The sequence below is a fragment of the Cimex lectularius genome, unplaced genomic scaffold, assembly GCF_000648675.2.
Source record: "Cimex lectularius strain Harlan isolate CLEC.00 unplaced genomic scaffold, Clec_2.1 scaffold181, whole genome shotgun sequence".
Classification (NCBI taxonomy): domain Eukaryota; kingdom Metazoa; phylum Arthropoda; class Insecta; order Hemiptera; family Cimicidae; genus Cimex; species Cimex lectularius.
The window spans coordinates 150277-168288 of NW_019392752.1; the positions used below are offsets into that span (position 1 = coordinate 150277).

The 18012-nt window shown below is 30.2% G+C and overlaps 1 protein-coding gene across 5 annotated transcripts; it reads right to left on the reverse strand.

The window, feature by feature from the left end:
• Window positions 1-392: 392 nt before the first annotated feature.
• LOC106667077 (protein C21orf2 homolog) lies at window positions 393-18012 on the reverse strand. 5 transcript variants are annotated; one of them, XM_014394756.2, is made up of 12 exons: window positions 17603-18011; window positions 17451-17516; window positions 8223-8390; window positions 7615-7741; window positions 7080-7136; window positions 6021-6097; window positions 5400-5445; window positions 5174-5245; window positions 5037-5105; window positions 4328-4441; window positions 696-806; window positions 393-635 (listed from the first exon to the last, which is right to left on the reverse strand). In XM_014394756.2, exons 1-12 carry the CDS (start codon window positions 17680-17682, stop codon window positions 522-524), a joined length of 1101 nt encoding a protein of 366 aa, XP_014250242.1. In that variant the 5' UTR covers window positions 17683-18011; the 3' UTR covers window positions 393-521. The 5 variants fall into 5 exon arrangements, with proteins under 5 accessions (XP_014250242.1, XP_014250241.1, XP_014250243.1 ...); XM_014394755.2 differs by having other exon boundaries at window positions 4325-4441; window positions 17603-18010; XM_014394757.2 differs by lacking the exon at window positions 7080-7136 and having other exon boundaries at window positions 4325-4441; window positions 17603-18012.

Genomic DNA, 18012 nt, shown 5'->3' on the forward strand with positions numbered 1-18012 from the left:
TAAAAATTTTATTTAGACATTAAATCTGTATAAATAAAAAATAAAACTTTTATAAATAAATCTCCAAAATAAAAACGTAAGTACAGGTTTTTTTAAGTTAATATAAATTATCAAATAGGTTAAAAATTGTAGGGTCGACTTTAAGACACAACAGAACCAGGTACACCAGTAGCTAAAAGTAACTGATTCTAAATAATTGCACACGTTATACTAGTTGAAAATAAAATCAACTGGTAAACATTTAAATTATAAATTTTTAAAAACTTAACAATGCACAACTAATCACACAGCACTTAATTTCAATAGTAAAAGAAATGGCAAGCAAGTACAGGGCCACAACACTTCCTTATTTACATAGAAATGTAGAAAAGATAACAAAATCCATATAACATTAATTGTACGAACAAAAATTTCTTTACTATCACAATCTGTGTCTCTAAGTCTATGCCAATTTAGTTAGAAATATTTTGTCGAGCAGTATGGACGTTATTCATTAGTTCTGACTAATTAAAAAATAGTAATCACATTTCTGCAAGTTCTTCCATCCTGCATTTCACCGCCATTTGAACGACTTCCAAATTGGGATAGTCCAGCTCCTTCACAAGGCACAAAACAGCATTGAGTACATTCGTCCGCTGCAAACGTCCAATTACAATGTCATTTTGTGAGAAAAAAACAATATTGTACAAACTTACTCGTTCATTTGGCCTCTTTTGGGTCCCTTGGATACAACAGGTAGATTGGCAACTCCTTCTCTTCCAGTCATTATTGTATGAAAATTCTGCTTCAGACTGGACATTCGGTTGCTAAAGTATTTATAATTTTTTATATTAATCGTTCATTTAGCATTAAACCAAAAATTGCTTACAAAAGTAGACACCAGACTTGGGATCATTATTGTTAATGAATTTTTTTTTAAATAATACTAGGTTAAAAAGCATACGAAGCATATTTGTGAAGTATTCTTGCCAATGATTGAGTGACAAAGCAAGTACATTTTTCACACAGTGCGTCCTAAGGCCAATGCTACACACAGAGGACTCGTGTCCTGAAAAACCAGCCAAAGGAGGTCTCGAGGCCATCGTCAATTAAAGCGATGTAGCAGGTTCTTGAGATGGGAATGTGTTGAGAGGGGGTTAGGTCAGTAGGGTTAAGTTGGATTGAGAGGTTGGTGGGAAACTTTTAGAATCGAGAACATATCAGTACGTTGACATAAGGAATGTTGAGATTGTTGTGGATAGTGAAGTCGAGCTTTAACAATTTGCCCGAAGGCTTTTGATTGGACAGGTTGGATATCTTGGTAGAACCACAACACCGTATGTACAAAATGGTCACAATCAAATTTTGTATAAGGTTAGTTTAGTTTTGAGGGAAAAGGCAGATTTCGGTCCTAGACGTCTTCTTTATTGTCCAAGTTAAGTTATTGTCTCTTAACATGGGGTTCTTTTTTGTGTTGTTTGTGTACATTTAAAAGAAGTGTGTTAAAATAAATGTTGAAGAACATACTGTCCAGTTCATTAAATTCTAGAACCTCACCTTCCTTTACTCAAAAATAAGTAGTGAAGCACTTATGCCAACTACTGTCTTATCACTTAGATAAAACAAGAAAATAAAGAGAGATTATACGGTCGTAGTGCAGTCGCCACTTACAATGGTATTGGGATATGCAGGTAGGTCAGGAGTATAGATGACATAAAAAATGGACCAAGCATGCTCCTTTGTGGGACAACAGCTTGTATCTGTCTGACTTCCGAGAACTTGCTGCACCTCATTCTGAAGCACCGGTCATTTAAGAGAGGATTTCAGGTAATAAGGAGTAAGAAGCGTTTTAGTTTATGAAGCATGCCCAGGTGTCAGACATCAAAAGCCTGTGCTACATTTAGGAACGCATCCAATATACACTTTGTTTGTTGTTTTGTCTAGAGCAAAACTTTTTTATGACAAAATTGATATTTGTGTTTTGTATTTTCAAAAACCCTCGAACACAAATTTTTGTAAAAAAAAAAAATTTTTTTTACTTGAAATTTTAGCCTCAATTTTCTTCAAACATCACAATAATTGTGATAAACTTTGGAACAACTACACCGATCAATCGGAAACTTTACAGGTGTTTAAAACCATATAAATTATGCGTAATGGCATAGATGTTGCCTTTGTAAGTAAATTAGAACCATAGAAATAAAAATAAAACATCTGAGCACTTATAATGATATAAAATATAAAATGATGATGTATGCTGAAAGAGTAGACATTTTGCTTTCCAACAGTTGTACCCATTTATCCAGACCCCGATTATCCAGCCTTCTCAATTATCCGGACCCGTTTGATAAAAGATTTTTTTTTTAAATATTTGGACATCGTGAGATGTGGTCGGTATAGTAGTGTATAGTGGTATAGTCCCACGATCTCCAAATAATCATTAATTAACTGTCACTAAACACCACACTTTTTTATAATTTTTCATGATTCTCAATGTATGTATATTATTTTTTTTAAATTCATAATTCAACTTAGGACCTTTAATTTGTCGTTCGAAATTAGTAAAGGCCACCAAATCACCCTTCCACTACCCACACGATCGAAGAGGCTGGAGAGGCCAATGGTCACGTTTTTGTTTAAAAAATATAAAAGAAATAAAAAAAGAAATAAAATAAAAAATATATTTAAAAATAAAAAAGTGTATACTATTTTAAAAGACTAGAAATTGTTGTGTCATGTTGTTCGTATGTAGGCTTTCATTGAAAAGGTTTTTTTTATTATGTATATTTTTATTAGGTATTTTTTACTTATAAATTTTTCGAGAAACGCGTGTCCGGACTTAAACAAAAATAAAACTAATAAAAACTCTCTATTACAATTAATTAAGGTTTTTAGTTGAGATAAAAAGTCAACGGCACGAGCAGGATTCGAACCCATGACCTTCAGCTAGATACGCCGCTGCTCGACCACTTGAGCTATCGTGACTTCGATCCGGCGTATCTAGCCGAAGGTCGTGGGTTCGAATCCTGCTCGTGACACCAACTTCCCATCTCAACCCCACCTTTTGAATTTTCCCTCCTTTTTCCCATTTTTCAAATGTCATGTAATCGGATTGGATTCTCGACAACAAATGAAATGGCCACGGAGAGTTTTAATGAAGTATACTTCATTTTAAATCATTAAATTCACTAATTTCGTGGTCCCCTTGACCAATTAATATATTACAATTAATTAAGGTTTTTAATTGAAATAAAAAAGTCAATGGCACGATCGAGCGGGATTCGAGGTCACGATAGCTCACTCAAGTGGTAGAGCAGCGGCGTACCTAGCCGAAGATCGTGGGTTCGAATCCCGCTCATGCCATTGACTTTTTTATCTCAACTAACAACCTTAATTAATTGTAATATATTAACTGGTCAAGCGGACCACGAAATTAGTGAACTATCTATTACTTTAAATGTAACCTGATGTATGAATAAAAGTGTTCCAGTGTAAAAGTGTTTTTTTTTACGACAGGATACTAATAAAATCACAAGTCCCAGTCCCTTCAAGTCCAGGATAAACGGATTTCTACTGTAATAACACAATTTTTAAAATAAAATCCAGATTATGAAATTTCAGTGGACCACTGGACATCAGCAAGATACAAATTGCTACCGCGAAAACAGTACGATGAAAATTCTTATTTGTGCATCTTAGAGTGAATAAAACTTTTTTTTATAATGGTACAAATCTAAGATTTGTGTCTAATTTTTTCAACCTAGTATCGCCTAAAAAAAGTTTCATTAAACTCAACGATCCCACATCCATTGCTTCTCCTTGTTAATAAACCTTACATACTTCTGCAAAGAGTTGTACATGCTGATTCCTATATTTTCCTTTATGATAGATCAACCCAGACCATGCTAAGCTAAATACATTTAGCTAATTAAAATGTATAGAAAGACTATTTTTTCCAACAAAAGTTAAAAAAATAAATGTTTCCTATATTATTTAACTGTAGTGGTGTCTTAATAGATCACCATAACAATCAGAGATGGGCAAGCTATGTTAAATAAGATTTTATGTTATTAAAGCCCATTTTTTAATCTTCAATTTTTTATTGTTGATTTACTTGAAAGCATTTTTACCCAACTTCAGCTACTGTATTCTTTATCTCATATTCAAAGCAGTACTGCTGATATTTAATTTTTTTTTTTTTTTTTTGGAACAAAAAAGCACTGAAGCAAAAAGCTTTCCTTTGTTATTGTTAACTGTATTTTTATTATTAGTTGTATATTAAAAAATATTGACAATGTTAAATTAGATACGTTACGTATACATATTCAAATTCTTTATGACTCACAACATTTCTTGTATTACTATTTGCATATACAGGAGTAGACGTTCTATACCCTGGATCAACAACATAGCTGTTGTTACTGCTTACAAGGTCCGGAGAATAGCAGCGTTCTTGAGGAAGCTGTATTTTAAAATATTAAAACTTTAGAATGTTTAATTGAAAAATGCATTAATAACTGGAAAAACCAATGATTTTAAACTCTTTTTAGTAAAATGTGTTATAAAAAAAAATCTTTGTTAGCCGTGTTAATTTGAGTACATTTCACTCAGAATTATAGAGGTTAAACTGACAGCTTATACTTAAATCATTATAAATCAAATCTGCTGAATCATGGCATTAGTGGTTCTGGGTCAAATCCCAACACTGCCTTTTGGCTTTTATTTAAAAATGATTTGAAAAAATCCCCATCTTCTGCAACACCTAAGTAGTAATGTTAAGCCCTTCTGATATACTTTCACTTCAATCAAATGTGATGGATAGCCACTTCCACTGAATGCCCAAAAACAGAACAGTCGTGGTTTTTTGAGACATTACAAGCACAAATTGGCCAATAAGGTGGCAAACCCACACATAAGGCAACATAAATGATAAATTCATTGGATTTTGTAGTCCGATTGACCAATTAACATCTTTCAATTAATTAATCTTTATCTAAGGTATTGGTTGAGATAAAAAAGTCAGTGTCATGAGCGATAAATGATCATATCAAACTTACAGTTCGACTTCTGTGAATTACACCAATCTGGGGTGGGCGTTGGGGAACATCAGGCATTTTTTCATCATACTGTAATAAACATTAAAATAAATATAAACTCAAAATGTCTTTAAAACATAATTATTAAAAAAAATTACCTTAACTCTATACATATCTGCATCAGAAACACAATCACCATGTTGATTTACATCATTGTAATGTTGCTCAGTCTATTTAAAAAAAAATTAATTAAAAAAAATTAAACAGCAATTATTGAATAATATTTATTACAATTTCCTATATAACAATAAACAATAAATAAAAATATAACTAAAAAAATTAAAATGTATAAAAAATTAAAATATAAAAAAAATTAAAATTTACCTCATTGGTTGTATTATTTGGAACATGTTCCCTTTCCCTTTGATATCTACAAAATTAAATTATTGGGAATGTTACTTGGGATAAGATCATTAGTAAATTATTTGGTGAATAGGATATTTTCAAATTAAATCAATAAAATCATAAACAATCCCTTATTTTAAGTCATACGCACTTGATGAACAAATTTCTTTTAGTTACAATGTTTTTATAAAAAATAATCTAAAATACTGTGTAAAAGTATTAAAGCAATAATTTATAAAATGAAAGTGATTAAAATGAAAATTGACCCATTATTATCCCTGGGAGAAATGAAAAGAGATTAATTCATTTTTTTTATTTAAAAAGTTAACGATTAGATTTGAATTAAAAAAATGATAAATGATATGTTGTTACATTTTAAAAATATGAATTTTATTGTATGATTTAGAATAAAAGAAGATAGAATTCAATGAAGTGTTAAAAAGGAAAAACAATTTTTTAAAACTTTTATTTAAGCAGTTAAAAATCTTCGGTTTGCAACAGCAAACATAAACAACTAGTGCAGATAATTTAAAAAATCGTCTATTTTGTAACCCCAAAGCTAAATACAAGAAAGCATAAATTGAAGAGGTTGAAACTCACTGGACGATTGGTTCTGGGCTATAACTATTTCTCGTAGTCGGTTCGACAGGGCTCTCATCGGGAGAAGGAGAATTGTCCTAGAAATATTCCAAGTTAAATTCACACCGCAAAGAAGATGGCGGAAGTAAACAACCCAAAACCAAGAAGGCACAGAATGACAGTAGATATAGAGGAGAGATTCAGAAAAGATTTCTTAAGTTGGGAAACCTTTAAATAACTAAATTTTGCAAGAAGTGCATCATGAAAACATACAAGCAATAATTTCTAATTCACTTAATTACTTCTCACAGAATATTTTATAAGATTTATCTATAGTCGTCTACATTTTAATATCTTGACAAATACAAACAATAATTATTACAATGGAATAAGTTGTTTTAATAAAATAAAACTACAATGAGTAAACTAACACAGTAAATAAAAATTATTGTCACTTCGAGAACATTCTGTCAGAAAACAAAGTGATTTATTCTAAATGTATTACATTTATGCAAGGAAAACTTCATTTACAATACATACATCTATTTTCAAAATGCATTACTCAGTCATCTGCAAACTTAAGAAACTTTATCTACAGTGCTCTTTAAAGAAAATGTGGGCAGTGCAACTTTTTAATTAGGAATCATTTTTGGTAAATTTTAAAATACCCTGCTTAACGCCAATTTTGAAAACCCTGTTTAGCATTTATGTCAAATATGTAAGGACAATGTAAATACGTTAACTATTTACACAATCATTTTTACACTTTTTCGGAAAAAATATTTTATTTACATAATCAACCTCAAGAAGAAGAAATATAAAGAAAATCAATGGTGTGTAATAAGTTAATTCACCAAATTGTAAAACTAAAATTACAAAATATAACTTGTATTTCCATAAGACAAATAAAAATATATCTGCACTAATCTGGATGTTAAGATTATTGCAAAACAGATTAAAGTTCATTAGTAAAAAAATTTTGATTTTAACATTTATTTTTAATAAGACGGGCAATATGAGAATATGCGAAACTTGTTAAGACAGGTTGGAAACTACAATAATTATATCGAATAAATACACCTGTGGTTCTTGAGTGTACTCTGGTTCGTACTCTTCATCGGGGTCGGAATAGTATTCCTAAAAAATTAAATATAGACAACTGTGAATGCAAAATGTGATATCATTTCATAAAGCAATCATGCGATAACTCAAATATGAAATGCATGTGTGAAAACGAAATACAATATTTAAATAAGTAATTTTTTTACCATTGCAGAAAGCAGTAACTTAGATAGTTAAGAAAAAACTTTTTTTTTTATATTGCAATTTCAAAATTATTTACATACATAAAATTACATTTCAAAAAGATTTTACACTTTAAAATTCAACTAAATACGTATTATAAAAATTAATTTGGTTGGAACAACCTAATTATTGATACTAACAATAAATAAAAGCAGTGAAGTTTATTAAAAATATGCTTATACAGCAAGTAAATAGTTTTTACTATATTTTCTAATTTAATTATTATACTAGACTAATTATTATAACATAAATAAACAAGCAAAACACAGCTACATGTCTATTTTTTTTTTTTTTTCAAATAAATACAAACCCCAATTTGTTCGGGATGAATGAGCACCCGGCCATATTTCAGTGCTTTCTGGACTTCGGCAGAATCAATCGGATCATCATCCAACTTCTGAAGCTTTGGCAATGCCCTTATTACTGCTAGTCGGTATCTTTAAAAAAATCAAAAAATGAATTCTTAATTAAGAACCTAACGAATTGTTATTTTCATTTTTTTTGGGGGGGGGGAGGTATTCAAATTCAAGCTCTAATAACTGTTCTGAAAAAAGACCAGGTACATGGCCCAAACTGCATTGCAAATAAAATACAAGAATAATACTGGTTTATACCAACTTTTATTATTTTTATCAAGCTATTCTTAATTATACATACACATCAATTAATTATACTCAATTTTTTCTAAACGAAAAATTTGTGTCAAAGGCAGGATTTGAACCGACGACCTTCGGCTCAATACACCACTTCTCTAACCACTTGAGCTACTATGCCTTCAATCGCCCATGCCACATTTCAAAAAATTTCGTATAATTAACTGAATATATGAAAACTGGATAAGTTAATCTTAATCTAATAAAAATCTTTACAAACAAATAAAGAATTTAAACAAAAAAATCAATTTAAAATGTTATTTACCCGTCGACATTTGCACAGGGATTTTCACCGAGCCAGAGGTGTTTCAGATGTTCGAGGTCCTTCAAATAGACGACTTCGTTCAAATCCTGGATGTTGTTTTTACGTATAAAAAGGTCCTGCAGCTTTTTGCAAAACTGAAAATCCACGAGGGACGTGATCGAATTTACGCTGAAATCAATTTTCAATTCATTACCTTAAGCAGATTCAGTGCAGAAAAATAGTAACAGATGAAAGTGAAGGATAACGTTTCAGAAATTAAAGCTGGCTCAAATAATTGGCCAATTAAAACCATGGGAATTTTCCTGATGTTATCTATCCAGGTAAAATGTTTCCACACAACATCAAACATTATTACCCTTAAAAACCGTAGCAAAGGTAAATACAGGGCACGATAACAAATTGTAAACATGTCAATTTGTAATAAAGTAATAAAATGGTGAAATAATTATGATATTACTAACTAAACTATATATTTTTATTATAAAACAATCATCGTTTTAGGTTTTAACACAAACTAAATACAAATAATAGGTTAAGAAAGTAATATGTAATGTTAATAAGCAAAAAAAAATATTAAAAAAAAATTAGTATATAAAGTTTAACATGTTAAAAAAGTATAAAACGAAATCTATCATTATTTATTCATGAAGGCAAAATAAATGCTACTTTTTTCTTTAATTGAACTTATTTCTCAATATTAGCCAGAGAGTGATGAATTAATTGTATGATTGTATTTTTGGGTGAAGTGGTGTATGAAAAACAAAATACCAGGGGTGGAATGAACGCACAAGAATCTATCACTCTGACCACTTGGCTACCACGATCCTCCAGGCTTGGTGATTAATAATAATTAGCACCCTGTTGGAACAATTAGCCCCTTCTATAATCGGAATCATGGAATATGATTTATGAAAACAGATTGCAGATAAGTCGATAGCAAGCAAACTGTAACATTGTTACATTCACAACGAGTTTGGTTTCTCATGCCATTATTGGTCATTTTGGAGTCCCATCCTGGCTCACACACGGAACGAGGGCATAAAACAGTTAGACGCTTTGATTATAGTGCACAACGATGTGTCGATCTGGAGGTTGTCCTTCAGAAGAATGGAAAACTCCAGCTGTTTCATCTGTAGGTTTGTCAAATCTATCTACACTATCAACAAAATGCAAGTTCAAGTTTCATCTTGCATTGTTTCAGCTGGAGTCCTGTGTGCTTCAGCATAAGGATTTTTAGCCAAAATGCCATCAATGACTGTTAAAACTGCGCAGTCTAGTTTTTTATTGTCTGGGCGTCATGAAAGCTCATCCACAGTTTTGGAGAAGTCAGTAAAATATAATTGTATGACAGAACTTCACCCTCACTTGGCAAAAAATTGACTTGAATCAGTGAATCTGTCCTTGTATTTTAAAACAGTAAGGTCCAACTCCTGGAATTTCTTGCCTTGTGGCAGGCAAAAGAGGCAAATGCCATTGGACTATGTAATTCATAAAATTTGGACAATTAAGGGATATTTCATTTAACTTGAAACTGATTTGTGGTTCTGGGAGTGAAATACAGCCATTGTGGTACAGTATAGTACTTTTCAGTACTAAAAAGTCAGTATAAAATATAAGACACAATAACACAACAATAGTAATAGTTAAAATACCTTTTTTCTCTTATATTTAATAATTTATACTATTGATAACTTTCTGAATAAATTGAGGGCTTTTGTTTAAGCAATAAGGAGGAAAATCTGTGGAATGTTTCAGCCATTTTGCTCGGCATTTCGGGAACTCATAGTTTCATCTAAAGATCATTTAATTATGTATTACATTAAATAATTCCTCATGCACAATTAATAATATCTTTATTCATTAATCGATTGTAACATTTATGAAGAACATGGACTAATTAAAGTAATAGCAATATAATTTGAATTTTTAGTTGCGCTCTAGTGAAGTCCATTTTCCCACAATTAATTTCAACCAAGTCTCAACTCTCTTGCAATGATGACACAAATGTAAAAATCTGTTTATCACAAATACAAATATTTTTAAAAAGGATTAATCTACTCAAAATCAATTAATTTAAATTGTATATTTCAATATTTTTGGTTTAAATATGTATTTTCAAGTAATCAGTCAAAACTGATACAATAAATATTTATTCTTCTCTTCTTTCTTCATGGTTGTTCACTTATTTTACGATCGTTGTTTTTTTTTTTTTTTTTTTTTTTTTTTTTTTTTTTTTTTTTTACCAGGAACATACAACCATTTTGACATATCATTTTATTACAGCGATATCGATTTCGGGGGCACCAACCTCCCCTCTTCAGTCTGGTTTCAATTTTAGAAAAGCATGCGAATAAAATGATATGTCTAAATGGTTGTATGTTCCTGATGCAATAAAGTACAGTTAATATACCATAATATTTTCAACCTAACATCATATTTTCCAATAGGTAAAATTTATTGTAGGACAAAATGAGTCCAATGAATGAAATGCAATATAATTAATCAACATAATATAGAAGTTTTAGCTATTTTGAATATTAATTAATTTATTTATTTATATTTAAAAAATTACATGAATTGAAATTTACAATTTAAATTGTGTTAAAACATATGCAATAAATACATATATTCAGTTAAAGGTTTTTTTATGCCAAAAGGTGTAGTTTAGGTTTGAGTTAGGTATGTTGAAAAGTATAGGATACTATTGTCAATTGACAATTTTGTCATGTGTAATTGCACAAAGCGCCAAAAGCTTGACATTATTGATTGTAATAGACAGGATGTATTGTACTTTGCGATTCACAAGGTCAGAGCCCAACTTGTGTCACAAATGAATATGCCCCGAATCAATTTTTTCTTTTTTTAACATTTCCTTCACGCATTACAATCAGACTGTTGAGTGAGGAAGACAAAATTAATAAGTTACACAGACTGAAAGTGAAAGAAATGAATTGTATTTCAGCTGTGCAAAAAGTCATTAAGGGGAAAATCAGATTCAGTACAATTACATAAGAAATATTTGTTTTGTAAAGAAAGGCACTAACTGGAAGTCGTTCACAGAATCCATTTATAATTACAACTAATGTGCATTACAGAAAATATTACTAAACTTGTTTTAAATAATTATTTTTTTCCTATCCGATCTTTTTTAATATTAAAAGAAAACAAATGCAAATTGTAAAAAGAAAAAGGCTGAAGGGCTTTTCCTCCCACAAGAGTCAACAAATTGGGATTTCCTATTGTGCAATATCCCCATTTGTGAAACGGATTGAAAAAATATGTGGGAGTAAAAAACCTTGCAACACACCCACAGACAGACTCTGTTGTTACATCCATAACAAACTTCCCACATAGCAGTATATGAGTAATCGGTGAGATTTTCAAATCTCCAGAAATATTGCCTGTTTAATTGTCCAAACTCCTGGATATCAAACAGGCACACAGTAATAATAATCTAGAATTGTAATCAAGTGTCATTCTATCAGGGTTGAAAATATACAGGCTTTTTTAACAGAAACAGTACTTGTAATAACTTTTTCATAACCATTGTATATTCTTTAAAAAAAAATTAATGTGCAATATAAAGCATAATTTATTTCAAAACTGATTTTTTTAAATATAAAATATATTTTTGATATGCTGTCATCTACAGCAAAAAAATTCTGCCTTTATTGCACAATAATGACAAAAGTTCACTAAATAGAGAAAAAACTCATGTCAAAACTATTCCTCCATTGTTTTCAACTAATCTCCAGAAATTTAGCACTAATGCAAAATAAAAATTTTTGTTTCAGTTTTTAATCTAGTATGATATAAGTAAAGGGAGAATGTCACAAATGATCAAACTACAACGATCAATGTCTTTACTGACAAAGTTTGAAAAAGGATTAGTGATAATTAATAATTGATCACTTTTGTTTTATTTTTTCACGTTATTTTGTTAAGTAATTTTATGCAATATTTATGAAATGAATTTTTTGTCGGTATAGGTTATTATAATTTTAGAGTTATGTTATTACTTATTGAACTATATATGTTAAGCAGTCATAATTGACCATATTAATTATTTCAATTAATTATTCTTTTTCACCTCAATCAATACCTTAGATAAAAAAGTATAGTTAAATGAAGTTATTACTTATGATGTTCAATAATAATTTCAGTTTTTGCTTTGTCTCTGTGTAAAAACATACGAAACAATTAAAAAAGACAAAAAATCATATTGTCACATATCAATCGTTACTATTGCCACAATGATCTAAAATTTATAAGATATCTACTTAAGAATTAGGGGATTGCAATGACCAGTTAGTCTGGCTCATATTGCCAAGCTAGGGTTCTGGGTTCAAATCCCAGCATAGCCCATGGGTTTTTACAATTGAGAAATAAATATGAAAAATGTATAGAAATGGTAAAGTGGTTTGACACCTTTTCTGTGACATACAACAGTTAGTTGGACTTAAAGCCCTCCTATATGACAGGATTATTTAACTTTAGTCATTAACTAGCGTCACACAGTCATAATTAATAATTCCCCCCCCCCTGTGGGGGTGTTTGTTATTTTAAATTTTTTCCCAGTATTCGGCAATTAAGAAATACTGTGAGTTTTCTCTGTACCGTCTGCTGTGAGATTATCTCTGCATTTGGTCGTTACATATCATTTGGTCTATTCCCAGTGTTGGTCTGACAGACACTTTTTGGCATTTCAACATTTTCTGTATTGGATCTGTGTCCAATCTCAGCAATCACACAATGCTGAAACACATCTGACAACAGTAAGAATAAGCAGACAAGCATGATCAGGATTGATGGCGAATGGGGCAATTTTCATGTTGGTTCAAAGTAGTAAAAGCACACCAAGCAATTAACATTAGCTGATAATTTGAGGTCTACTAATTTTTAGGTTCTCTGTTTATGTTAATTATTAAGTTGTTAAATGTAATTACTTATTAGGATTGATAGAACTTTATTAATTAAATTAATTGTTTAACTTATTTATTTATGGTAATCTGTTAAAATTATTATTACTTAAGGACATGATTAATTTTTAAACCAAAACTAGCTCTATGTCAAATAGACAAAACCAAATTAAAAAATAAATAATTTGAGGTCTAAAATAAAATAAAAATATTTTTAAAAAATTAGTGATTATAATAGTAAATTGAATAATAATTCATAATTGGCATAATGTGACATGATGTAGTTGTTATCGTAATTGATTTGATATCACTTTTTTAGGTTTTCAGTTTGTCTAAATAAATCAAGCTTAAACTTTTAATCAATACATGATCATTATATTGCATCATTGGTGAAAAAACAAAAACAAAAAAAACATGTTTTTAAATTGTGAGATTTCCTTTTGTGGTCTGCAGGGTGATAAATCTATTGTTTAGTTACCTATCATTATGGTCTTCCTATTCTTGCTGATCTGTGCTGGTTCAGATGCGATTCGGCTTTTCGCCATCTTCAGTGTTTGTGTGATTTCTGATTGAATGACTTTTTCTCCACTCCAGAAACATCACCCAACCACTGAAGATGGCGAAATGCCAAAACATGTCTGAAACAGCAGAATTCGGCGAAGCTAGGTAGACCAAAATGATAGTAACTAGCCAACATATTTTTTTCAACTTTATTAAAATTGGTTAAAAATTAGAACATTGTATGTGTCATATGTAAAGTCTTAATTTTAACGATTAAATTTTTTAATCGGTCAATCTTTGGATGCAATTGTTTTGTTGTTTTTTCCACTGTTGAATTAATGATAATGAATCATTGTTTTGGGCCGAAAGTAGAAAAGTACGACACACGTGAAAAACAAACATCTTAATGGCTTTCCATGTATCATTTGACTTTCAAAAACTCAGTACAATTAAATGGTTTAATTAATTCAACAATAATTAGTACATGTGTGCAAATAAGCTCTTAACTGATTTATTCTTGACTAATATTACACAATAGTTTTTTTTGTGTTTGTTGTCAATCTAGATCAATTTTATTTTGATCTTTTTAATGTTTCATTGGTAATTATTAAATTGGATGTTTTCACAAATGAAATCATTGGCAAATAATTTAATAATAATATGTTAGCATTTTCTGCCTATCAGTAAATATCATAGAAATGTCTTTACCAATGATGTTTGAACAATCAAAAATTAGACTGTACAGTCCTTAACAATGTTTATTTTGCCAGTAATGATTTTTAACCAGTTAAGTTTTTTTTACAGTCGACAAATAAATGTTACCTTTGTCTAGTTGCCTCAAATTTGAGAAAGTTTCCAGTGAATTTTCATTTTTATTGATTTTATTTTCATGGCTTACTTGTTAAATTAGCTGTTTTTTTTTGTTTTTTTCAAATAAAAAATTATAATTACTGAGTAAATGGAAACTTAATTTATTTATTATTCTATTTTTAATGGGATAACAATTTTTTTTAAATACTGATCAGCTAAATATATAAAAATAAATATCAAAACAAAATCACTTGTCAAAATGTTTTCCCCCAACTTAAGAACCGTTACAAGTGAAAAACAAAAGTTATTCAACTAATATTTTTGTAATTGTGCAATCATTTCTAAATCAATTGATATTTTTTATTTTACTTTTGCAAACTGAGCTATACAAATGCCACAATGTCCAAATAAAAGCTAAAATACAGCTTAAGTCTTAAATTTGCAATTACTCATTTTATTAATTTAGAGTTCTATTCTTTTTAGTTCAATTGTATAAATTTAGCTGCAGATGCAGGAATGTCAAAACAAAGGCTGAAAATCAGCTCTAGTGGATTAGCCATTGACATGGATTAGCCAATCTGTCATCTTCCAAACAAAATAACTTGTCAAAATGTTTTCCCCCAACTTAAGAACCGTTACAAGTGAAAAACAAAAGTTATTCAACTAATATTTTTGTAATTGTGCAATCATTTCTAAATTAATTGATATTTTTTATTTTACTTTTGCAAATTGAGTTATACAAATGCCACAATGTTCAAATAAAAGCTAAAAAACAGCTTAAGTTAAGTGGAAGCAACTATTAGCATGGATTAGTCAATCTATCATTTTATATACCAAAATATTTTTTACCGATTGAGAACTGTTAAAAAGTGAAAACAAAATATCCAACTTAACTTGGCTTATTATTTAATAAATTATAAATTAATTTAGGTGTTTTCTTGGTTTAATTTTGTAAATCTATCTAAACAAATGATGTAATGTCTGAAAAAACTAAAAAATAGCTCAATTTGAACGGATGCTACAATTGGCAAGGATTTGTCAAGCTGTCATCTCCCAAACAACTAGTCAGAATGCTTTGTGGTTTATTATTCATATAATTCTTATTATTCAACCTTTGATAATGGAATTCCACCACAAAACAACAACAAACCTTGAAAAAATTGTAAGGATTAGTCAATCTGTCATTTTCTAAACAATACAACTTGTCTTTTTTGACAGATTGAGAGCACTACAGGTTAAAAACAAATGATCTACAAAAATGATTTCTTAATTATGTCATAATATCGATTAATTTACGTTTTTTTAGTTTAATTTTCGTTTTTTTAGTTTAATTTTGTAAATCTACCTACACAGATGTTGCGATGTCCAAAAAAGACTAAAAATCAGCTCAAGCTGAGCGTGACTATTGGCAAGGATTAGGCAATCTGTCATCTTCCAAACAAATCCACTGTTAAAACTTTTTTTTATTATTAATATTTTTTAAATTAAAGACAATAATACAGGTGAAAAACAAAGGATTTACTTTATGATTTCTTAATTATGTAATAAATTATTTAATTTTGTCAAGTAGTTTTGTTTCAAAGATGACAAATTGACCCCCATACCATCTTTCAAACAAAACTACTTGTCAAAATGTTTTCGTTTTTTTACAGATTGATAGCAATTTTCAGGAGAAAAAGATATGATCATCCTTAATATTCCTTAATTATGGAATAAATTATACATTAATGTAGAGTTTTTTAGTTTAATTTTGTAAATCTAGTTACACAGATTTTGCAATGTACAAGAAAAGTTAAAAATCTTCTAAAGTTGAGCAGATGTGACTGCTTATTGGAGGATTATTAATTATGCAATTAATTAAATTAAGAGTTTTTTGGTTTAATCTTGTACATGAATGAGAGAATTAAAATAAAAAATCAGCTCAAATTGAGTGCATACGACTATCGGTGAGGATTACCTACCTTGTGATTTCTTAATTATGTAATAAATTCTATGTTAATTTAGGGTTTTTTAGTCTAATTTTGTAAATCTAGCTACAAAGATGTTGCAATGTCCAAGAAAGCCTAAATATCAGCTGAAGTTGTGCAGAGCTACTATAGGCATGGATTATTTAATGTACCATCTTTACAAAAATGTTTTTTTTAGAGATTGAGAAAAGTTAAAAGTCAAAAACAAATAATCCAACTTGACTTGGCGTAATTATGTAATAAACTGTCGATTAATTTAGGTTGTTTTTTACTTTTGTAAATGTAGCTATGCAGATGTTGCAATGTCCAAAAAAGACTAAAAATCAGCTCAAGTTGAACGGATGTGACTATTGACAAGGATTAATCAATCTGTCATCTTCCAAAAAAAAACAAAAAAACTTGTCAAAATTCTTTGAGGTTTATTATTTGTATTATTTTTATTATTCAACCTTTGATAATGAAGTCCACCGCAAAAGAACAACAAACCTTGAAAAAAATCATAAGGATTAGTCAATCTGTCATTTTCCAAAAATACAACTTTTTTTTAAAAATGATCTACCTTGTGATTTCTTAATGTAATAATTATCAACTAATTTAGAGTTAAGTTTAATTTGGTAAATCTAGCTATACAGATGTTGCAATGACCAAGAAAGCCTAGAAAGCGGATAAGTTGAGTCAATATATCATCTTCTAAACCAACAATCTTGTCAGTTTTATTTTTTTCAAATTGAGACACCTTGTCTTTTCTTAATTATGCAATAGATTAAGATAGGTTTTTTTGGTTTAGTCTTGAACATCTAACAACACAGATGCAGGAATATCAAAACAAAGGCTGGAAATCAGCTCAAGTTGAGTGGATATGTCTATTGTCATGGATTAGTCATGTTATATGGATCTATCATCTTAGACCTATGGTTCTATGGGCCCAAATCTTTTGTCAGAAGGTGATTTTAGTTATCAAAACCTGACTGAGGTGTCACAGCTGTATACAGTACTTAATCTTAAGTTAGACAGTTGGTGTAAGGACTTACCTTAAGGACAGGACGACGACGTTGGTCATCCTCCTCAGGATGCTCACGTCTGACAATTGGCTGCCCCTGGTAATAAGAAAACAAAATCGTCTTTGTACTGACAGTCGCTGATTATCGACAAAACAACACCAATATTTCCAGTATTGACTCACCAGCAGTTGAGCTTCGTGATCGCTTTTAAATTGGACTGCTTCGTCCTGGCGATGAGCATCTCTTCCGTGAGGACGACCATCGCTGCTGCTGACCTGACACGAGAGTCAAAAGGGGAAAACTCAACACTCTGGACAGATTTTCTGATCAGGGAATGGGAAAAGTAAACATTTCGATAAGATAGGAGCAGCGACGAGGCAAAGCCCTTCCGGACATCCTATCTATGATTCCCGACCCGGCCGATTCACGGAAAACTATTCATAAAAAGGGGGAAGAACAGTTATAAAACATTTACTGGATTCGAGCACAACGGAACGACAATCATAACCGACCACAGCGCTTTGTTCCGAATGACTGACTCGAGAAATTTGAAATAGAAAGCGCTAGGTTCACCTACCAGCATACCTTTGTC